At 41.8% G+C, this 25,360-nt stretch overlaps 1 protein-coding gene across 1 annotated transcript in view; it reads right to left on the minus strand.

Annotated features, from left to right (window-relative positions):
* Positions 1 to 25,360, minus strand: part of PCDHAC2 (protocadherin alpha subfamily C, 2) — a 49,704-nt gene that overhangs the window by 20,230 nt on the left and 4,114 nt on the right. Inside the window, exons 2-3 of the mRNA XM_088838612.1 lie at positions 15,203 to 15,261; positions 11,465 to 11,553 (exon numbers count right to left, since the gene is read on the minus strand). Of these exons, the coding sequence (XP_088694738.1) occupies positions 11,465 to 11,553; positions 15,203 to 15,261 (148 nt within the window). The remainder of the gene's footprint in view (positions 1 to 11,464; positions 11,554 to 15,202; positions 15,262 to 25,360) is intronic.

The following is a 25,360-nucleotide window of genomic DNA, read 5'->3' on the forward strand; positions in this document are numbered from 1 at the left end:
CTTTGGAAGTGCTTAGCCTGTTAGGCTCTCAAGGAGGTAGCTAGTGTGAGAATAGATTTGTTATGCAAAATGCTCTTAAAAAACAAACAAATCCTGAGTGCTTGTGTATCCATAGAATTGGCCTACAATCACCCTGACCCCTGTTCCTGACACAGGAGGCATCCCTGAGGAAAGGTGACATTTAGAAATAGTGACTAAGGTACCCCTTCCCGCCCACAACCCCCAACACGTACATATACACGGATCAGGCTCTACACGTTCTTCAAGAAAGTCCTAGATATATATTTTAATCTGCTTTCACCTAGACACAGATGCTAGACCCATACAGGACATGTGATGGGCAGTGCCCTGCCTCCTGGCATCACCCTGGGGACAGTGACTTTTCTGCCAGGCCTTTAACTGACTCTTTCCTGTGAATGACCCAAAGAGGCCTGTCTTCTGCTGACTGCTCCACGACTCTTGGGAAAATACTCTTAAGCCTGGGACAAAACAGTACATCAAATCCCTTCATATAACAATGGAGTGGGTACTTTCCTCCTCTCTCCACATTTCCAGCTCTTCCCACAGAGAGGGAAACACCCACCAACCATCCTTCCAACCTCACAGCAATGTGCTAGAAGGGACTTTTCACGTTTAGCTCTACTTCCTTACTTACTCTTCTCAGAAAAGTTGTCTCATTGGGGAGATTATCATAAGCCAAAGTTTAAATGCATTATATTTCCTTTTTTTTTTTCGGTTGTGCCGCAGGCCTCAATGCAGGATCTTAGTTCCCCAAACAGGGATCAAATCAGGCAATGAAAGTACCAAGTCCTAACCACAGAATTTCTGGGGAATTCCTCAGATTGTGTTTCCTGATTGGGCCAAGTTAACAGTTATTGTTCTTTCATGACATAGTGAAGTGAAGTGAAAGTTGCTCAGTTGTATCCAACTCTTTGGGACCCCATGGATAGATAGTTCATGGAATTCTCCAGGCCAGAATACTGGAGTGGGTAGCCTTTCCCTTCTCCAGAATCTTCCCAACTCAGGGACTGAACCCAGGTCTCCTGCATTGCAGGCAGATTCTTTACCAACTGAGCTATCAAGGAAGCCCTCTTTCATGACATAGCTCTTACCTAATTCTTTATCTGCTCCAGCTCAGCCTCTGTTTGGTAATCAAACCAGGACAGGTGCCCATTCTCACCAAGGGACAGTTCTTCCATTCTTGACCTTCTTCCCTTGCACTCAGGAGCTTGGAAGCCCTGTCACAGTCTCCAGAACTTCTTTACCAATAATATACCTGATTCTGAACTTTGATTCTCTCGGTTGGTCCCATGCATCTATTCCTAATTAGCTAAGATTTGGAGAGGGAGGGGGTGATAAATTCATCTCCAGCACACTGTTGACAACTGACATCTTTCAAAAGGCCTTTAAAGTCTAGTTCACACTGACTACACCCTCTTCAGGGTCCTAATTTGCACCTAACTCTACCTTCACCTACACTGAAATTTACACACACACAGACACACAGAGCCACCTCTGCCTGCACATGGAAGATCCTGAGATAGGCAGGATAATGTTTCCCCAAAGATGTTCACAGGCTTCCTCAGTGGCTCAGCAGTAAAGAACCTGCCTGCAATGCAGGAGACATGGGTAGGAGATGAGGGTTCGATCTCTGAGTCAGGAAGAGTTCCCTGGAGGAGGAAATGGCAACACACTCCAGTATTCTTGCCTAGGAAATCCCAATCCATGGGGTCAAAAATGAATTGGACATGACTGGGCAACTAAACAACAACAAAGATGCCCTCATCCTAATTCCTGGAACCTATGACTGTGTTATGTTACATGGTTAAAAAAAAAAGAAAGAAAAGCACTTTGCAGATGTGATTAAATTAAGGATCTTGAGCAAGAGTGGTTATCCTGGATTATCTAGGTGAGTCCAGTGTAGTCACAAGGGTCCTCACGAGGGAAAGAGCAAGGTAGGAGAGTCAGAGAGTGAGGTTTGCAGATGCTCTGCAGTGGTCATGAATATGGCAGAAGGAGCCACTTAGCCTGGAAATGCAGGCAGCCTCTGAGAGCTGGAAAAGACAAGGAAACATATCCTCCTTTAGTGCCTCTGGAAGGAATGCAGCCTTACAAATCCATTGGTTTTAACCCAAGGAAACCCATTGTGGACTTCTGGTTTCCAGAACTATAAGGTAATAAATTTGTACTGTTTTAAGTGACCTAGTTTGTGGTCATTCGCTATGACAGCCATAGAAACTAATACAGATTTTGGGATCTGGAAGTGGGGTGTTGCTGTGAAAATTACTAACAATGTAAAAGTGGCTTTGGAACTGGGAAACAGAGATTTGAGGATTTTGAGGAGCATGGAGAAACTGTCTTGATTACCTTGAAAAGGCTATTAGTAGAAATATGGACATTAATGACTCTGCTAGAGAGGACTCAGAAGTGAGGACGATGGTAGGGAAAACATACATTGTCTTGGGGAATGCCTAAGTGTCACTAACAGACTGCTGTGGAAATATGGTCTTGAAAGATGCTGCCAGTGAGGGCTCAGGTGGAAATGAGGAACATGTTATTGGAAACTAAAGAAAGTAGATCCTTGTTGCATAGTGCAGGAACCCACCTACATTGTGGCATGGTAAAACCCATTTTGTATGTCTGACCTCTGGAACTGTAACATAATAAATTTGTATTGTTTTAAGTCACAAAGTTTTTGGGAACTTATTACAGCAGAAATGGGAAAGTAATTCAGACTCCTACAGTTTGCCTGGAGCTCAGACAGTGAACAGTTTTCTCCAAATTACCAAACTATTTCCTTTATCTGGCATGTGGGACAAAGTAACTGTAGTGTGTCATTTAAATGCATAGAGTTCAGCAGCAGGCAGACATGGGTTCAAATACTGCCTTAGCCATTGTTATTCACTGATGAGTTCAACAAACATTTAGTAAGCAGCATCATGTACTAGACAGCTAGCTCAACACTGGGAATATAATAGTGAGCAAAAAACATTAGATGTAAGAAAGGATGAATATAAGGAAGTCATTTAATTCCTACGAGCCTCAATTTTCCTAATCTAGAACAAGGGAATAATAATTTCTGTCTTGTTTAAGTAGGCAAGGCATATAAAGTGCTTATCACAGTTCTCAATAAATAACAGCTATCATATCAAATCTTCCTTTCTCTTGTTCTAAAATACTATTTCCACAACACAAGGGGGCAACAGGATGGGATTTAAAGACTTTGAAACTTCAACGACAAAGACCCTCCAAATGACCCTCCACATCTCCTTACAAATAGGCATTAGTTGAGGGAAGGGGACTTCTCCTTGGCTTATCAAACATGGAGCCAAGCTCCCAGGCTCAAGGGCATCACCTCAGTCTGTTTACACACCCAGTGATGCCCTTCTCCCCACAAAACTCTGATGTGGAGCTTGGTGTGCATCTAACATAAGTCAATTACACTGAAGCTTCTAGCCTTGTCACAGACCTTTGGGTAACAGCAGGTGATCAAGGGAACATATATACCATATGTGTGCTTGGGTAAGACAGGATCTATGATGAAGAGTCAAAGAAAATAAGAGCGGGAATGTCACTGGACTGCTCAGTGTGGCCCATGATGTCGCCCTAGAGCAACAGCTCTGGACACGGGGCTGGTCCGATGTTGGAAGTAGACCCAAGCTGGCGGGCTTTCTTGGACCATCAACAACAAACTTGTTTGTTCAGATCTTCCGTACAGGACAGGCTGTACTTACTTTTGAAGTTTGTTTGGTTGTTTTTCACATGCAATTGCAGCTATAATCTGGAGGCTTAGGGTACTCTGTTTGGTATTCAGTACTTAAAGGACACAACTCTAGTAACAACAGACTTCTCATTATTCCTGTCATGTTATGGATTCGAATTTGGTTTCATGAAAGTTACCTTTTCCTACCCTAACCTTCTATAGTGAACCTCTTGAATCTGACTTCTACAAAGCTCTCTATTTCCTTTTTTAATACTAAGCACAAGCACCTTTTCCCCCTTTATCTCCTTTAGTATTGCTATCACGACTGCCTTCTCCCATCCTTCACCTAGCCCACTGCCTTGGAGTCAGACCCTTCTAGCAGGGAGCTGCCGAGGAAGCTCCTGGTCTCACTGAGCTGGGAGTGACACGGCATCCATCTCTGCTCCTTGTCCTTTCTCTGACTGTGGGTAACAAGCTCTGAGGGCTGAGGCAGAGAGGGGCTCCTCTCCAACCCACAGGCTTACTTCCAGGTCTCCTGGCACTGAACTCTATTATGACCTTCCGCTAGAGGCCCCTGGTCTCCAGCCAGTGCTTGACCTGAATGTGTTTCTCCAGATTAGGCAGTGACCTTCTCAACTGCAAAGTTGACTGCCTCTGAGAAAATGAACTTTTCAAGTTCTTTTGGAATCTGGGCTGAGTTGCTCTGAAAATATTTGTCATTAAAGATCCATGCTGTGCTGGGGACTGGCTTTCATTTCTAGTTCACTAGAATCAGTGAGGCTGAGGGCAATGCCTGCTAGAACTGCAAAGCTGAAAGGCATTACAAGTTATTGCTACCCATCTGCTCTCAACCCTGGCCGTAAATAGGTCTTTCTTGTCCAAGCACCTCCCAGGGAGAAGCTCCAAGCCCACCAGTTACATATAATCCAAGAAATCTGTCCCACAGAATGAAGTGTGGACTCTTACGCAACACTTCTGCTTCCCCACAAAGCTCTCAAACACACAGGTGGCCTGTCATCTTTGAGCCAAGTCAGGCAGCGGAGTTGGTGACATCCCCCTTCCTTGTGGTCTTCTGATATCTCCCCAGTAGAAACTTGAATTTCCCTTTTGAAAAGGGACTTAAAAGTTCAGCCACCAAGGACAGTGTGTAGGAAAAGCTAGAAGGGAAGGTTACTCAGAAACTCTCCCGTTCCATGCAACACTCAAATAAAAGAAGAATGAAGTGTATTATTTTCTAAAGACATATGCAAAAATTGTTTCTCATGATGAAGTTTGCAGGGACTCCTCCTGAGGCTCGTTAGATGGATCGATGATAACCAAGGGAGCTGTCATGAGTCTCCATTTCCTGGCCCTGCATTAGCTGCTTCTCCACATCTGTGGGGCTGAAGGAAACTGTGGCCTAAGGCAACAGTTCCTGCTGCTCCTCCCTCCTCACCACTCTCTCCCTCTCCAAAATACATGCTCAGGAGCACACATCTCAGTGCACAAGGGATTCCATTTTCAGGAGGCACAGGATCTGTTGTGGGCCTCTGACATGGAAGAAATTCTTTTACTATGTATCACGGCCCCAACCCTAACTGTATACTGCCTACTGAGCCTGGAAGAATGGATGTAGGAAAAATGAGAGAGGTGTGGGGAATACAGAGTGGAGAGAAAGAACTATCTCAGAATCTATTTATTCAACAGAAACTTTTCAGAAAAAGCAGGAAGTCCTCCTTCTAGTTTTTTTTTTACATGACCATTAAAAATAGAAGGTGCCAAGTACGGTGCCAAGTGCTCTTTAAGAAAGAGTTGAAGAAAGTCCCAGACAGATGGAGCTAGCAAAGACAAACTTCCTGGCTTCTCCTGGGTAGAGGATTCTAATTCCCCTTCTCACAACACTTTGCTCTGGCCCTCCAGGCCAGGTCAGAACACACAAGATAAGCTACACAGAGAACTCCAACAGACCTGATGAGCGCCATACCACCAAGAGAGTAAAAGTGTATCTTATACAAGGACTTATTTCTCTACTAGACACCCTAAGGCAATCTGGCACTCCTGGGCTGTGAGATGCAAGGTGAGGGTGGAGGATACTGATGGGAGGGAGCTGCCCCACCCACATAGATCTCATTTTTTTTCCCTCCCTGATAAAGATATGCACACATCTCCCAGGACTATCGTTGCCATGACAACAGCAGAGGTTGAGGGTGAGCAGGTTAGTGGAACAGCATGCTTTTTAAATTCTCGGACAAGGCCTGAGGCTGCAGTCACTTATGAAGTGGAAAAATTCATGCTGGCTGTGCTCCTAAATGGATTCCCCCAAATTTAAGGATCATGACTTCTTTCTGGGGAAGAATCAAAGATGAAGTCTCTGTAGAGACCCTCCGTGGGGAGTTGATTTTGTCAGGGAGGTGGGAATCCCTAAGATAAATAAGAGCATGAATCTCCCTATGAAACTAGGGCACGTTAACTGTCCATTTTCCACAGAGTAAAGAGATGCAGCAAACCAGGGCAAAAACAATCCCCCAAGGGCACAAAATGGTGCTTTTTAAAAAGTCTGCTCTATAATAAAGCCTTCCCACAGAGACTACTCAGAACAACTCAGACCTAAATTCAGATGTTGAAAGGTAGATTCATACCTTGAAAAATCCTAAAAATAACCATTGTTTACTAAACATTGCTCTCCAGGCTCTGCAAATGTGTGTACTGTCTCATTTAATTCATGCATCAACCCTATAAGGTAGACACTATTATCTCCATTTCAAAAAGAAAGAAACTGTGACTCAGAAAAATAATGGTCCTAGGAACATACAACCTCTGAGTGGAAGACTGAGATTTCAAATAGGGTTACTCTGACCCAGAGCCTGAGCTCTTAGTTATTGTCTCTTTGATATGCGGAAGGCTTCCTGTTTCTAGTAAGAATCATAAACAGACGCATAAACAGAGGCCTTCAGTGCATGGTTTCTGAGCCTCCAAAGGTATGAGACAACCTCAGGAATATTTACCCTCAACTCTCGACCAGTCCTCAACCTTGGAGGGTTCATCAGGGTCACTTAGCTGCTACTGCTGCTAAGTCACTTCAGTCGTGTCCGACTCTGTGTGACCCCACAGACGGAAGCCCACCAGGCTCCCCCTTCCCTGGGATTCTCCAGGCAAGAACACTGGAGTGGGTTGCCACTTCCTTCTCCAATGTGTGAAAGTGAAAAGTGAAAGTGAAGTCGCTCAGTCGTGTCCAACCCTTAGTGACCTCACGGACTGCAGCCCACCAGGCTCCTCCATCCATGGGATTTTCTAGGCAAGAGTACTGGAGTGGCTTGTCATTGCCTTCTCTGAGGGTCACTTAGAGGGCCCCTTAAAACACAGATGGCTGGGCCTCCACCCAAGATTTTCGGATTTGATGGGTGTTGTCAGTGTGGCTCTGGGAACCATCCTTGGAAAAGCCCTGTGCAGTCACTCTAAACTAAGCTTGTCTAAAGAAGCCTCAGGGCCTGAGCTGCCTCACCTACCTAATTAACCTTTCACTGTTCAGCCCCAGGTCCCCGGGGGGATGTTGTTTGAAAAGCTATACTGCTATCTTTGGCAGTGCTGTGCCTTTTGGAATTCCCTGAGCTCTTTTGGAAAACAGTGAACATCTCCCACTCCAAAACCAATGTACTGTTGTTGCCTTGAGTAAGTCCTGAGATCCCATGAAATGTGGAAAGAGGAGCCTGGAAGCACCAGTGTGAGAGCAAAGCAGCCAGGGACCCTGAAGGCAGACTGGCTCTCTGGAAGGTACAGACAGTCTTTTCATAATCTCTTGGGATTCCCTCTAGGACCTGTCACAAGAGGGCACTCATTAAAACCTCTTCAGAGACTGCACACTAAGAACCTTAAAAGAGTGGAAAGTGTGAGTGGCTGGCCCTTCAATGCCCCTCCCGCAACACACTCCATCTGAAGAGGAATTGAGAGCTGTGCGCTCCCCACCTCAGCTCCTTTTCTTTCCCTCATCAGTCTCACTGAGCCGCTAAGGAAATAAGAAGCCTATGGTCCAGGTCTGCCCACACAGAGGTGAGGCTGGAGAAGGCGGCCAGGAATTGGGATTAGCAGATTTAATGCCTGGCTTGTTTATCCTGTGGGAAACATCACCTGGTGATGTCCCCACTGACCCTTTTAGAGTGTGGCATTTTAGCCTCAGCTTCTGGGGACTGTGACAATAAATGAACAGCTTGATGACAAGGCCAAAGAATTCATCAGTGGAGGAAAAACAACTACAAAGAACATAGGCAAAGGAGGACTGGGTCACAGCAGGCCTCTCTCTATTCCCATGGCTGTTGCCGGGATTGGTGTGAGAGGGTGCTATTTCCAGAGAAGTTCTCAGACGCAAGTGTGAGGGGACTCGGGCACCAGGAGGAAGCCTTTCAGAAGCAACTACACCATCATCATGAAGCACTAAGGGCAGCAGAATCCGTGAAAGGCAAGCTCTACTTAGGAGTGAAAACAACCAAGTGTTTTGGAGCATGTTGATGAATTCTCCAGGAGGGTGGCTGGGGTTGGGGGGCGAGGTGTAACGGGACTGTACAGATATCAGGATGATCCAGACTACCTTAGAGGGTCTGTATCTGGGCTCAGAAGTGAGAACTACTGAATGCTGACCACCATGCTACCTACCATCTAAGGCCACAACAAAGACTGCAGGAAACAAAAGTATGCCAGAAAAAAAAAAAAGAGTGAAAAGATTAGACATTTATTAATACCACATGTCAAGCGCTATATTCAGCTCTTTCTTCTTCAGTTATCACGGCAACTGGATAAAATTAGTGTTATTATTATACCCAATTTACAGATAGGGTAACAAAGAAAACATTAATTTAACCGATTTGTTTACGCTCACCCAGCAAGTAAGTCTGGAATTGGAATTCAATTCAGATCTGACTTTAAACCATAATCTTAAATCTTTATCCCGTATTCCCTCCAAACAGTGCAGAACATATTTTGTGTCCTAAAACTCTAAAATACCAAAAGAACAGAGCAGAACACAGAGGAGCATCTCTCTAATGTCCCATCACTGGTGTAGAGGTATGCTGAAAAGTATGGGGAGGTCACCCATGGAAGATGGAAGCTCTCTCCAGCTCAGTCCATGAAAACTGTGACTCATGAGTCAACAGCCAGGGATAGCCCTGAAGAGAAGGGATTATACAAGAGGAGTCAGGACAGCAGGGAAGGGGAGCCATGGTGACTCCTTCTCTATCTTCTGTGAAGAAGATGGGTTCCTTCCTCCTACACTGCTGGTGGGAATATAAATTGGTGCAGTAAGGCAGTTCTTCAAAAAACTTAAAATAGAGTTACCATGTGATCCAGCAATCCCACTCCTCGGCATACACCCAGATAAAACTATAATTTGAAAATATACATGCACCCTTGTGTTCACAGCAGCATGGTTTACAATAGTCAAGACATGGAAGCAACCTAAATGTCCATCAACAGATGAATGGATCAAGATGTGGTATATATATACAATAGAGTACTACTCAGCCATAAAAACAAATGAAATAATGCCATTTGCAGCAGCATGGTTGGACCTAGAGATTATCATACTAGGAGAAGGAAGTCAGAAAGAGAAAGACAAATACCATATGATCTCACTTATATGTGAAATCTAAAATATGACACAAATGAACTTACCTATAAAACAGAAACAGATTCACACACAAAAAGAACAGACCTGTGGTTGCAAGGGGGAACAGGGCTAGGGGAGGAATGGATTGGGAGTGTGGGGTTAGCAGATGCATACTATTATATAGAGAATGGATAAACAACAAGGTCCTACTGTACAGCACAGGGAACTATATTCAATATCCTGTGATAAACCATAATGGAAAAGAAAATAAAATAGAACGTATGTATGTGTATAACTGAATCACTTTGCTATACAGCAGAAACAACATTGTAAATCAACAATACTTCAATAATTTTTTTTAAAAGATGGGTTATTAAGATTGTTTTGAATTTGAAGGAGAGTCCTGGGCCAGATGCAGATAAAATAATCTATAAACAGTTCCTATTTCCCACTTGCCTAGGAATATATACCAACTAGCATCATCAATGAAAGGGAGAATGTATTCAAAGTTAGTTCTGGACTCACCAGCCTGATCTGCAAAGTCTCTATGAGAACAAGAAAAACCCTGAAATGGAGGCAGGATGCTAGGGCGTGATTTCATGGCACTGCTTTGATTGAACAGTTCTCACCTCTCAGATGCCTCCCATCCTGCAATGCTTGGCAGTCTAAAACCACTTCCTCCTCCACCATGTTATGCCATCACTGGCACTGGGGTTGCAAATTTGTCAATGAACTATTTTATGTTCTCCCCCTTGCCATCTGGAATATTAGCTCTCTAATGAATTGCTTTAACTTAGGCATTTGTTTTTTTTGACAAATGTGACTTTTAGTTGAATTATACAACATTTATAAATAGCAAATGCTGGCTGATTAGAATCAAAGAAAACTCTTAAAAACTGCCAGCAAAAATGGGCCCTTAGCTGCACATGTTACTTGCACAGCCAAATCATTTGAAAGGCACCAGATTATTTTTGGAAAGAATTTTTTACACATACACTTATATAATCTGTTATGTATGTGAATATATATATATATATATTTATTTATATATATGTTCGAATTTGGGTGGATTCTTGCAAACCAGCCATGCTATGAAGAGAAGAACTAGATACACTTGGATTTGAAGTTAGACACACTTAGGTTTGAAACCTACCTCTGCAACAAACTACGTGAACTTGGGTATGTTTCTTAACCTCTCTGTGTCTCTAGTTCCCCTTATGTATGACAGAGATAATAAATCCCACGCAAGACTGCCTCAGGGAGTAAATGAGATCATGCACAGCACAGTGTCTGGATACAGTGTGTCTCAAAAATTAGTAACTATTATCACCACAATGATGTTCTATTTATAGAGGATTATGCTAGACAACATTTATAAACTCTATACTTGTTCCTTTCTGGAAATTGCCACCAGAATGGGTCTCCAAAGCCATATTTACATTATATGACAGTGATTTAGTGACTGGGCAAGATAAGGAAAATAAGGAAATGTGAATTTCGGAAATTTTTTAATGCTCACCCAGCCACTGGGTTCTTGATGTCATCTGGCAGTTTCTCTTTCCTGAAAGTTTGAATTAGGAATCAGTTTCCACTGGTCCTCTGCACTAAGAAACTGCAAGACTGGTCACATTTGGGAACGTGCATGTCAAGGCAATAAAAGTCAGTCTACTGAATGATGCAGATGTCGGGAAAGGAGGCCTGACTGTGACTTGAAGTCAGACAGAGTGGTGCCTTGGTTCTGACAAGTTTTCCACTTCCACAAGAAACTCCATTTCATCAGTCTATCTATTAATCAATCTATCAGTCTCCCTTTTGTTTACTACTTGGAGTGGATTTCCAACATCTTTAACCAAAAGATCTTTGCTAACAGTGTCATCTTTTTACATGAGGCCACTAGATCTTGTCTGTGTAGCTCAGATAGACTAAGTATTTGACATGTACCTGGTTATTACAGAAAAGAAGTTTATGCACACACACGCCCTTATGTTACCTGTTTCCAACCATTGAGGTACATTAAGAAGAAAATTAAAATACTTGTGTATAATCATGTACATAAGGAAGTCACGCATGTAAGGAAAAGAAGAAAGAATTAAAAGAGAGCCACTGATATTCCTGGTCTTACCAAAACAGGTCATCTGATGACTTTCCAGAACTCAAACAAGAAAGGAGAGACCCTGGGTCTTTACCTGGTGTCGCACTGGATACTGTTGGCCACTGCTGATCAGGTCCCCCTGGACCAGCCCGTAGAATGCCAGCCTCCTCCAGGTGCACAGAGCTGAGTAAACACATAGACCCAAATAAAAGTTAGACCATAAATGTCTTTCCAGCTCTCCTTCCACCCTCAGAAAGTGCTTATATCTCTGGAGGCAGGATTGCAGCTAACAATTTCTGCTGCTGCTGCTGCTAAGTCGCTACAGTCGTGTCCGACTCTGTGCGACCCCATAGACGGCAGCCGACTAGGCTCCACCATCCCTGGGATTCTCCAGGCAAGAACACTGGAGTGGGTTGCCATTTCCTTCTCCGATAAGTGAAAAGTGAAAGTGAAGTTGCTCAGTCGTGTCTGACTAGTAGCAACCCCATGGACTGCAGCCCACCAGGCTCCTCTGTCCATGCGATTTTCTAGGCAAGAGTACTGGAGTGGCTTGCCATTGCCTTCTCCGAACAATTTCTACTCGTGCCTAAACTGAAGCAATTACTATTGAGCAGTCACCTTGCATAAAATGCAAAAGCGTGGCTGACTTACTGCCTGCTACACCATGCAGGAGATAAACGTGTTTTATCTTTATAGCAATTTTGGTTTTCATTAATGCCATGTGGTGTTCATTAAATCTAACAGGAAGCCCATCAGAGGGCTAAAAAATGCCATTTTATCATCTTAATGCTGAAGCAGATAAAGAGAGCTTATTTTCAAAAGCTCCAAGTTTCTTTTGCTGGTTCTCTGATTTCTGGGTTTTCTGTAGGACAGAGGAAAGAACAAACATTATTTGCTGGTAACTATAGTATCATTCCAGTTTTGCCTAATTATTTCCTAACTTTATTTTCTGTTTCATCACTCTTTATTTTTTCCTCAAAGAAAACCCACCCAACATATCCTGGGACTAGAGAAAGTTTATCATCACCATTCATGGACCCCAATTCAGAAGAGATTAACTCCACATGAAATACTGCAAAGGAGTGAGACGTGCCCTGGGAGACCCTTAGAGGCAAGCGGAGATAGAATGCAGACGGCTCATGCGCAGAGAGAACATCATAGTCATTTATGTATGTGTGGATGTGAGAGTTGGACTGCGAAGAAAGCTGATCGCCGAAGAATTGATGCTTTTGAACTGTGGTGTTGGAGAAGACTCTTGAGAGTCCCTTATACTGCAAGGAGATCCAACCAGTCCATTCTAAAGGAGATCAATCCTGGGTGTTCATTGGAAGGACTGATGCTAAAGCTGAAACTGCAATACTTTGGCCACCTCATGCGACGAGTTGACTCACTGAAAAAGACTCTGATGCTGGGAAAGGTTGGGGGCGGGAGGAGAAGGGGATGACAGAGAATGAGATGGCTGGATGGCATCACCGACTCTGTGGACATGAGTTTGAGTGTACTCCGGGAGTTGGTGATGGACAGGGAGGCCTGGCGTGCTGTGATTCATGGGGTCGCGGAGAGTCGGACACGACTGAGCGACTGAACTGAACTGAACTGAACTGAATGTAAGCACATATGAAACTCCCAAATATTTTTTGGATGAAGAAAGGAATGAATGGGACCCTAGGAATAAAGATCACCCAAGAAAACCCTCAGCAAAATAAGAGAACTCTCTGAAACTAGACATTGATTCACCTTGGAAATTAAGTTACTGAAGTAAAACTTAAAGGACGACTGCCTGAAGGGGTCATGTGACTCAACAGAGAAGGCAAACTTGAAATATTATGGGGGAAGTTCTCTAAATTCAACATTTTTTTCCATTTTTTTTTTCCCCACATCATGTGGCCTGTGGGATCTTAGTTCCCTGACCAGGGATTCATGCGCCCTTGGCAGTGAAAGATTGGAGTCCTAACTACAGGACCACCAGGGAATTCCAATATCCTCTCACTCTTTGACTTCAAACAACATATCTGGTGGAAATTCACTCGATAAGCTCTACTCTATTGCTGTTCTTCCCTTCATCTATATCCTAGAATCTTCTCTTTTTTCCAAATATTAATATCGTTCAGGTACTGCTGAAGGTGTTGCTGGAGCCTACCAACAAATTATACGGATTCAATTAGATTCTCTCTGAAGATATAACTACCCTTGGAACCAGCTCAGCTCAAGCAGAATTTTCAAAGGACAGGGACACATTATCTGAGGCTAGAAAGGTCAGGAAGCTAAGCATATGCATGAAAAAGATGAGTATTACTTAAGTTCACAACTTAACATATGTTCCATGTACTACACTGTGAGGAATAAATAACTTTTAGTTTTAATTTTTATTTCCTTTCTTATCCTACTTGAATCTTATGACATCTTAGTTGAAACCTGAATAGAAGCACATATGGCTTTTTTCATTTGAAAATGGAATAAGGAAGTGATATGTTTTAGCATTTTATTTTAATATAGTTTTAAAGGTGAATCTTATAGCTTTGGTACTTTTCAAATAAAGTACTAATTCAACTGGGAGATAAAGAGTTGGTAACACAAGCCATAGTTTTTCCTATCATATAGTCTACCACAATAGCTCAGATGCAGGAAAAAGCATAAGATAGCTTCTAAAAAGTAGAGAGAGTATTTATGAAACCTAGTATGCTGGCATCTGCCTGAGTGCTTCTGGCTTAAAATTATGACCAGATTCTAGTGCAATGTCTCACCAAGCCAAGTACTGATCTTCAGTTTTCAACTGATCACTTCTTGTTCAGAAAAAGCACCTAATATAATGATTTCTGCTCAATTGATTTCTGCTCAATGTGAAATAAAATGGTTGGGAATATACTGGCTTATTTGAATTTAATACATTTTTAATGGGTTAAAACCAATTTTTCATTAACTCAACACATACTTTGTAAACTCTCTCTTTAGAAATTGATCAAGGTTTGGTTAAAGATCTACTCAAAAGTTGCCCAGATATTTTGAGGGGCTTAACTCTGGAGTTTATTTCCTCTTTAAAACTAAATTATTCTGGTGGTAGTGAACATTAGTTGCTTGGTGCTCTCCATTTGGTTTCCCAAAGACACTCACAAATAATGAATCTTTTATTTGGCCCTGTAGCATGAATACTAGATCAGGTCTGGGAATAATGGTAGCTAATCAATTACTGTCAAAGAGACAAAGTAGAGAAGGCAAAATTATATTTAATCTGAGTCTTAGAGTAATGCTATTACTCTAGGTTAATTGAAAAGTAAGCTTGATTTGGTCTCCAGATATTCAATAAAGGCCCTTCACATGGCTCATCCTCTGGAGTCCATGCCACTGAGGGCAGGCAGTAAGACAGCAACAAGATGGAAAAGATAAGGAGATGATAATAGGGGTGAACACGGACAAGAATAACAATTATGTGGCTAATAGGATACAGCAGTCAATGTGTGGACAACACGAGCATATATCGTACGATATACTCAAGTCCCAAAGCATCAGTATTAGCTATCATTTTATGGGTGGCTCAGAAGGTATAGATGGAAAAAGGATAAAAGAAGTTGAAACTACTTCCTTATAGAAATTTTCATGAGAGAAAGTACACAGCCGCCTGTCTGTGACTTTACAGAGCACTCTTATTTGGCAGCACTTGATAAGCATTTGGCACTGGCCACTTCCAGATACGGAGACAAAAATAAGTGCATTCCCCTGGCAAAGTATTTAGGCACCTAAGTTTTGACAGCTGCTTCCGGTCTGTGAAGACAAGAGTTTATCTGAGTCACACAGTTACAGTAACTTCCGACAAAAGGAGGAGGGAAAGACATACCTGTGCATTCCTGCTCTCAGGGAGGCAGAGTAACGCCAGTCAGGGTTGGGCTGTCGTGGCTGCAAAATCACAAAGGGAGTTTCTGTTAATATGGCAAAACAATGATCTCCTAGTGATGATGATCATCGGTAAGTTGGTTCTTAAATATCTCCATGCATCTATTGAAAATATTGAAGTTGCCAGTTCATATGCAACTCTAAGATAATATCCATACAGCACTTCAGAAGAAAATTGAACTAGCTCATCAGGGTCCATGCACAGATTAAATATCATGGAAAACTGAATTTAATGATGCTGTGAGGATCAGCTTTGGCTTTGCCTTGCTCCAAACAGGTCTGTGTATTAACAAATACAGACTACTGTGTATATATAAAATAGATAAATAACAAGGACTTACTATATACTACAGGGAACTCTATTTAATATCTTGTAATAACCTAAAACGAAAAAGAATCTGAAAGAGAATACATATGTATAACTGAATCACAGTAACTTGAAACTAATACAATATTGTAAATAAAGTATTCTTCCATTAAAAAACAAAACACAGGTCTATGTTCCGAAGGCAGCACTTATGGAGGGACAGTTTGTTCTGAAACAGGAAAAGCTTTCATTGCTTTTGCCCTCAAATGCCCCATTAAGGCAACATCCCCAATTTGGTATTCTAGTTTATAACAGGGCACACGACTACACAAGTTCTGCTGGTCTGGCTGGACTGCAGAGCACTGCAATCTGCTGCTGGCTTTGCAGACTGCAGCATGTTTGACCCTAGACGGATGTGCCTAGTCATAATGCCAACAACTGATAACAGCCTCTTCTGCTGATCGAAGAGGAATACAAGGGAGAGGAAAACAAACCGTGGCAGGGTTTGACCTTGTTGTGCTGCATAATCCTTTTCATAAAATTGTACTTGTTTCCTGCTCCTCTGAGTGCTTTGCCTTCTCATTCAATTACTGTTTGCTAAGCTCTGCTTAACAGGGAGAAGCTGAGACCTAAGAAGAACCTGACTCACTCTGCACCACCTATGTGTTGGAAAGATGTATTGCCCTGTGTCTACAAACTGTCAATTCAGAGCAAAGGGGACACAGAGGAAAATGTGGGTATCAGAAGACTGTTCTGGGAGTTATGTGCTGAGTTGGAGCTACTCAGGAGTCACTCAGGACAAAATCAATCACCACCACTATTCTGGTAACAATTAGCAAAATTTGTATTAAGTAAAACCTGTGACAGATGTTCCTCTTGATGTGTTTTCATAAACAGAGATTAAAGTACTCCTGTCAATCTATAAACAGAGATTAAAGTACTCCTGATGAACCTGTTTGCAGGGCAGGAATAGAGATGCAGATGTAGAGAAAGGACTTATGGACATGGCAGGGGAAGAAGAAGGTGGGACAAATTGAGAGAGTGGCACCAACATGTATACACTACCATGTGTAAAACAGAAGGCTGGCGGGAGGCTGCTGTACAGCACAGGGAGCCCAGCCTGGTGCTCCGTGACGACCTAGAGGGGTGGGATGTGAGAGGGGAGGGAGGCTAAAGAGGGAGGAGATATACATAGATGTATACATATAATTAGGGCTAATTCACGGTTTACAGTAGAAACCAACACAACATTGTAAAACAATTCTCCTTCAATTAAAAGTAAATTTTTTAAAAAATATTTGGAAAAAAATAATAAAGAGGTCCTGTCACTGAATACTGAAGTTTATTTGAGTGAAAAGATGAAGAGATAGAGGTTGTATTTTGTATTTTCCTCTGGATTATAATTATCATATTTGGTAGACACAAGGCCACAGTAATGCCAATGAACTATTTCAAAATGTCAGTAAGTCTTGATCCTGTCATTCTTATAGTTCATTCAAGGGATACACAATTTTTCATAAACATATTTCTTCACAACATCCAGCAAAGAATGATCAGAATCTCAACTTCCAGGCAGACTTTGGGATGGTCAGATGATATTCTGAGATTTAGCCAAGTCAAGGCCGGGAAAAAGCTACAACTCTAGGATATTTTTTCCTCAAATGTCCCCAAACACTAACTGCCCTCTCTGGTCCCTTCCATTCTGTTGGCAAGATACAAACATACAAGCAGCTTCACCCTTGGTACTTGAGTTCACAAACTGCTATTGATGTTCCTCATAAAGTAGCATAAAACTATCTACAGATGAAATGAAGGGTTCACATTTTCTATCAGTGGTAGTAGAGGGAGCAACAGAGAAAATAATTGCAACCATTTGGTAAACCTGAAAAATGATCAAAATACTTTTTATTAATCATGTCATCACCAGCTTTTGTCTGACAATCGGTAGCACAGGTGTCAGCTTGTCAGCTATGAGACCCTTCCTTGAAGAAAGACTTGACATCTGTTGAGTAAATGCTGCCAATTTTTCTATGACCGGTAACATCCATGATGAAAATTGCTGATCTTGGAAACAAAATCACCAACTTCATTTTGCTGAAAGGCACAGTTCTAGCAAGATTGACCAGGAAACTCAGTCCATTATATAATCTCACTTCCTCAGCAACGTGTAATTTGTCATGCTGCTATTTTCTATACTAATTCTTCAGTGACACGATGCTTCTGAGATTTATTTGCCAGAATCATAGTTATGACACATCTTACAGCAATGAGATCAGGCAGGGAAAGGGTAAGGAAGAAAGTGCTTAATATATTTTATGTATCCACACAATACTAGGCAATGGGATAAGCACTTCATACATATTACTGCATTTATCCTAATACCTTTGTTAGACCATAATCTCTATGAAAGGAATTATATCTTTGTTTATAAAACATACAGATAGTCTCAAATATTCATAATAGCTATATCCTCAAAAACTAGCAAGGTTCAGATATTGGATAGGCTTTTAAAATTCTTTCAAATAAATTAACTACCAAGCAATGGCAACGTTATCATGCTTAAATTACAAAAATTAGAAACCTGTAATTTTAGAGAGATAAAATTGCCTGCCTCATAAGTAGGTCTGGCTGATAGTCATGTTTAGGTACCCCTAATGTGAAAGTCATTATACATTATATTATACAGTGGAAGTGACAAATTTCAAGATTTAGATCTGATAGAGTGCCTGAAGAACCATAGACGGAGGTTTGTGACTTTGTACAGGAGGCAGTGATCAAGATCATCCCCAAGAAAAAGAAATGCAAAAAGGCAAAATGGTTGTCTGAGGAGGCCTTACAAGTAGCTGTGAAAAGAAGAGAAGCAAAAGGCAAAGGAGAAAAGAGAAGATATACCCATTTGAATGCAGACTTCCAAAGAATAGCATGGAGAAATAAGAAAGACTTCCTCAGTGATCAATGCAAAGACACAGAGGAAAACAATAGAATGGGAAAGACGAGAAATCTCTTCAAGAAAATTAGAGATACCCAGGGAACACTTCACGCAAAGATGTGCACAGTAAAGGACAGAAATGGTATGCACCTAACAGAAGCAGAAGACATCAAGAAGTGACAAGAATGTACAGAAAAACTACACAAAAAAGATCCTCACAACCCAGATGATCATGATGGTGTGATCATTCACCTAGAGCCAGACACCCGGGAAAGCGAAGTCAAGTGGGCCTTAGAAAGCATCATTACGAACAAAGCTAGTGGAGGTGATGGAATTCCAGTTGAGCTATTTCAAATCCTAAAAGATGATACTGTGAAAGTGATGCACTCAATATGCCAGCAAATTTGGAAAACTCAGCAGTGGCCACAGGACTGGAAAAGGTCAGTTTTCATTCCAATCCCAAAGAAAGGCAATGCCAAAGAATGCTCAAACTACCGCAAAATTGCATTCATCTCACACACTAGCAAAGTATTGCTCAAAATTCTCCAGGCCAGGCTTCAACACTATGTGAACCGTGAACTTCCAGATGTTCAAGCTGGATTTAGCAAAGGCAGAGGAACCAGAGATCAAATTGCCAACATCCGCTGGATCATCGAAAAAGCAAGAGAGTTCCAGAAAAGCATCTACTACTGCTTTATTGACTTGCCAAAACCTTTGACTGTGTGTATCACGATAAACTGTGGAAAATTCTGAAAGAGATGGGAATACCAGACCACCTGACCTGCCTCCTGAAAAATCTGTATGCAGGTCAAGAACCAACAGTTAGAACTGGGCATGGAGCAACATACTGGTTTCAAATTGGGAAAGGAGTACATCAAGGCTGTATATTGTCACCCTGCTTATTTAACTTATATGCAGAGTACATCATGACAAATGCTGGGCTGGAAGAAGCACAAGCTGGAATCAAGATTGCTGGGAGAAATATCAACAACCTCAGATATGCAGATTGCACCAACCTTATGGCAGAAAATGAAGAAGAAATAAAGAGCCTCTTGATGAAGGTGAAAGAGGAGAGTGAAAAAGGTGGCTTAAAACTCAACATTCAGGAAACTAAGATCATGACATCGGGTCCCATTACTTCATGGCAAATAGATGGGGAAACAGTGGTAGACTTTCTTTTTGGGGGCTCCAAAATCACTGCAGATGGTGATTTCAGCCATGAAATTAAAAGACACTTGCTCCTTGAAAGGAAAGTTATGACCAACCTAGACAGCATATTAAAAAACAGAGACATTACTTTGCCAACAAAGGTCCATCTAGTCTAAGCTATGGTTTTTCCAGTAGTCATGTATGGATGTGAGAGTTGGACTATAAAGAAAGCTGAGAGCTGAAGAATTGATGCTTTTGAACTGTGGTATTGGAGAAGACTCTTGAGAGTCTCTTGGACTGCAAGGAGATCCAACCAGTCCATCCTAAAGGAAATCAGTTCTGAATATTCACTTGAAGGACTGATGTTGAAGCTGAAACTCCAATACTTTGGCCATCTGATGCCAAGAACTAACTCATTTGAAAAGACCCTGATGCTGGGAAAGATTGAAGGCGGGAGAAAAAGGATACAACAGAGGATGAGATGGTTGGATGGTATCACCGACTTGATGGACATGAGTTTGAGCAAGCTCCGGGAGTTGGTGATGGACAGGGAAGCCTGGCGTGCTGCAGTCCATGTGGTCACAAAGAGTTGGACATGACTGAGCAACTGAACTGAACTGAATGTGAAAGTCTGTGTTTTAAATAAATTTGCATGGAATGACAGATATACTTTTTTCTCTTTTTTACTACTGACTTCCCCCAATATTGATTAATTTTAAAATGATATGAAATTAAAAGTTAAAAAATGTACATGGGTTTCATCTGAACTTGGTTAAGCTTGGAAAAATTGAAGCTGAGTGGCTGACTACTGATACACCTGATACAATGAGACATTTGTTTAGTTCTCTAATACTCAGATGGCACATCCCTGGACTTCGCTTAAGTTCTATAGGTAAAAAGCCCCAGTATGTTGTTTCAAAGAGTAGTCCTTCAGTAGAATAAGTCACAAAATTCCAGAAGTGGAAAAGTTGAATTAAGTAGTTCATTCAGGTGATGCAGTATTGAAGAACAAGAATCCATTTAAATTTCTATCAAAATTTTAGCTGAGATTTGATTTATCCTGTAGTGGTATTATTTATTATTTATACTATGGAATATTTGAGCTACAAAAGGGTGAATCACCTCTTCCAGGACAGATACTCTATGCCATTCATAAAATCACAGGACTACTCAGTGAAGTAAATGCTATCTTCTTATCATGGAAATCCATGAAGGTATCAATAAATGGTTGTCTGAGAAACAAGTCTACATGTAGCATCTCCTTTTCCTTCCTAGTAGGAATCTATTAAAGATGAATCCACTGCAAATTTTTCAGTGATATTTTACGAAGGTTGGGGGTGGGAGGAGAAGGGGACGACGGAGAATGAGATGGCTGGATGGCATCACTGACTCTGTGGACATGAGTTTGAGTGAACTCCGGGAGTTGGTGATGGACAGGGAGGCCTGGCGTGCTGTGATTCATGGGGTCGCGGAGAGTCGGACACGACTGAGCGACTGAACTGAACTGAACTGAACTGAACATAAATTATGATAGGCAAAACCCAAAAATGGCCTCCAGGACCCCTACACCCTGTGTGAATGCCCCGTATAATCTCCAAGACTGAATATGACAGGCCTTACTCCATGATTAAGTCATACTATATGGCACAGTTGGCTTTGAAAAAGGGAGATAATATAGGTGGGGATGATCTAATCATTCCAGTCTTTTAAATCTGGGTGTAGAGATCAGAGACAGAAATCAAAGACATCTGAAGCATGAGAGGGAGTCCACAAGAGAAAATATTTTCCACTGTCAAAATATTCTCCAGCTCTGAAGATGGAGGGGGCCGTGGAGCAGGGACCTAAAGAAACCTGTAGGAACTGAGAGTGACCTCCAGCCAACAGAAATTAAGAAAACAGGGAGCTCAGTCCTCAAGGAACTGCATGCTGCCCAACAACCTGAATGAACTTGGAAGCAGATTCTTCCTTGGAGTCTCCAAGAGAGAACTCACCCTGGCAGACATGTTGCTTTCAGCCTTGTGAAAACCTGATCAGAGAAGCCAGCCACAATGGGCAGGTAATAATTGAGTATTAGTTTTAACCACTAATCTGTGGTGACTTGTTACAGAGCAATAGGAAATGAATACATAAAACTGTTGGTATTCAAGGCAAAAAGAAATCTAACATTTAAAAATAATCATTGTTATGTTGCATATTAGTCTTCTCATAAATCAAAATTAAAAGATGATAAGTATGAGATTTCTAGGTGAATTGTGATCATGCTCAGTGGCTCAGTCATGTCTGATTCTGCAACCCCATGGACCATAGCCCGCCAGGCTTCTCTGACCATGGGATTCTCCAGGCAAGGATACTGGAGTGGGTTGCCATGCCCTCCTCCAGGGGATCTTCCTGATCCAGGGATTGAACCCTCCACTAGTGCCTCCTGGGAAGCCCCTCTAGGTGAATAGTTACTTCTAAAAACAGTCATTTATAACCTTAATCCACAGAGCAGGAAAATAAAGTACACTTAACTTTAAAACATACATAATGGTTCCAGTACAACAGAAAATGCTAGGTCTGCTTAACTCTGGATGCACAGCCTGCGAGCACAGCAGTTACTTTTTCACTCACAGTTTCACTTCACTGGAGCCCAGAGTTTTGACCCTGCAAGGCCAGAAAGGAACCAGTGTTGCTTATGAGCCAAGGAACTAATATTCTTCTTCAATTTTTGCAATTTTGGAGATTTCTTCGCATTTGTCAATTCAAATCCTCGAAAGAAAAAAAGCTGCATAATTTTTAGGCTAGCATATTTAAAACACTGCAGAGGAATTCTCTTGACCTTTGATTTTTGAAATCATGCTTTCAGATTAAAATACTCAAAATATTATCATACGAATAAGCTGAATTTATATTCATACTATAATATGCACAGGAACATGGAGCCAGGTGAAATTTACAAAAGTCACATTCGAAGACATCTGTAAATCCCCACAGTTCATCTAAACCTCTGGCTTGCTGGTGGTAATTTTTCCTCAAACATTTGCAAACCGACATCATCCTGACCTCTCACTGAGAGTAAAACTTGGTGGCCAACCAAGGCAAGTATCCAGAACCGACTCTGCTATTCTGTCAAACAGACAGCATGCCAATAGACAATTTATAATATGCCAGGCTGTGTCCCTGCAGAGTGTTCTGAGTTAGACCAGATGCCCGTGTGCAGGCTCACTCCTGGGTCAGTACAAAGGGTAGGCCAATGACATTCAAGCTACAGTAAACAGATATCTTCAACAATCAGAATATGTGCAAGATAAAAAGACAGAGAGGAGCTCAGCCATAATTCCATCTGGCTCAGCTGATCTGTAGAAAAGGGGAGGAAGGGCATAATGTGAATAAATTATTGTTTTCTTAGACCAAAGAAACCTTTTCTCAGAACAGCCCTATAAGCAAAACAGAAATAGCAAAACAAAACAGCCCCACCCATTCAAAAGTGACCATATGAGGATGAGACATTGAAATGAAGCTCAGATACAATTTCTTTGCCTATTTTGACCATTGTGCAGTTTTTAATGAATTCACTAAAATGGCACTTTACATGAAGTGTACATTCTGATCCAGGGCAGAGTCAGTCACCAGCTAGAAGAGTCAGTCCTGTGGGAAATAAATTAGGTGCCACTGAAAGGAGGATTACTTTCCAGGTTACTACATCTGGAATTAGAGTGAATGTACACACAGCAGCAAAAATAACTGAAGATTTGGTTACCCCAAATTGCTTTAAAATAAGTGAAAGTGAATGTAAACATACCTTGTTTCCGCTACTATCTTGTGATTTCTACATCTTGGGCCAACTAGTCCCAGTGAGGCCCAGCTGGACAATTCTGACCAGAGCACTCAAAGTGACTCATCAGCAGTCACAAGTGCAAGGACCACAAGTGCACAGAATCCACCATAAGCTTTGGTTTCTTTTCTTGATGATTCTGAAGAGGGTGCCAACTACATTCAATACTAGGTTTTCAGATCTCTCCAAAGAAAAATTCTGCCCCATTGTCAAACAGTTACTCCAAAATCCTCACTGCACAAGTGGCTCATGAAATAAACTCACTGGGGGATAAAATCTACCAAAAGATTAGTCTGATGTTAAGTCCTGATATTTAATAAGCAACAAGAGAAACTAGAGAAAGAATGAAGATAAAAGATCTGTTGAACAGGTTGGGGGCGGGAGGAGAAGGGGACGACAGAGAATGAGATGGCTGGATGGCATCACCGACTCTGTGGACATGAGTTTGAGTGTACTCCGGGAGTTGGTGATGGACAGGGAGGCCTGGCGTGCTGTGATTCATGGGGTCGCGGAGAGTCGGACGCGACTGAGCGACTGAACTGAACTGAACTGAAAACAAATAAAAAAATGCTAGTTTGGTAGTAACATTTTTTACTCACTGATCCTCCCATTGGTGACCTACTTTTATGCAAAGAATTCCTCTTTTTCCAGAGCAGTTAAGTGACACTACTAGGTGAATCAGCAGTAGCCTAAATGCCTGAGTATCCCATATCAACAGGAATATAAACAATGAGACTTCTATCTATAACATTTCAAACAGCACAGTCTTTGGAGTTAGACAGATATGACTTAAAATACCACTAGTAGAGTGACTGTGTATGTTACTTAACCTCTGTTTCCTCATATGCTACATGTTGATAAGTATTTGTTTAATGTATGACTTACAGGTAATGAAACCATACATATATTGCAGTGCAGAATATTTTTATATATAATGAGGTGGTCAGTGAGCACAAATTCCTTACTCATCTTTTCCAGTCCCCAACTAATTTTAGGCACATGGAATGAATTGCACCCCAGGACTCTCCTGCCATCTGAAGGACTGGATAGAGAAGACAGAAAGCCTAACATAAGAATTTAACAGGTTGATGAGGTGATGACTTTCAGAGTTGAGTGGTTTCTGTCCCCATGACAGAAACCACTGAAAACCTAGTATTGACATGCTATGACAACATGACTCACTCTCTCTGTGTAACTGCAAGTATTCCAGGAGCTGCAGATAGGCACTGAATTTCCAAAAATGTCTGGCAAAAATTTGCCATTATTAAAATCAAGCACTCTCCTGGCAAAATCCCACAGGAGTAAGCACTTTTCTGACATAATTTTCTCCCTAGATTAAAGGTTTGTGAACCAAAGCACATATTAACACACAGGTCAGTGTGAGACAGAAATAGTTCACATATCAAATTGTCCCAAGCTTTGAGTCAGGAGAGGGAGGGTAACAGTTCACTCCCCTCACTTCTGGCTCACAGCTGGTAGTACAGCTCTCCTGCCCTGCTCTCTGTAGAGAGGCCCATGAGGACTTCTCAGGAATTTGTTCAGCAAATGTCTACAGCATCCTTATTTAAAATTAAGCCCTTCTTCTGCTGCTGCTAAGTTGCTTCAGTCATGTCCGACTCTGTGCGACCCCATAGACAGCAGCCCACCAGCCAAAAGCTATGATCTAAAGAATTCTAGAAACTCCTTGACTCCCCACCCCCTGTTCTTAATCTGCAATCTGCCTCCAGTGACTGCTCAGCATTGACTAACACCAGGCTCTTCAGATAAATCTACCTTCAATGTACATGGAAATTCTCTCAATCCATCTCTGTTCTGTTCTGTGCTTATGTATTCATTTCCTGAAGATGAGCATGAATTTAGAATGTGAAACTATGGACGATAATAAAAAGACAGCACCTGGCCA

The sequence above is a fragment of the Moschus berezovskii genome, chromosome 8, assembly GCF_049115385.1.
Source record: "Moschus berezovskii isolate FMDL1 chromosome 8, NW_MosBer_1.0, whole genome shotgun sequence".
Classification (NCBI taxonomy): Eukaryota; Metazoa; Chordata; class Mammalia; order Artiodactyla; family Moschidae; genus Moschus; species Moschus berezovskii.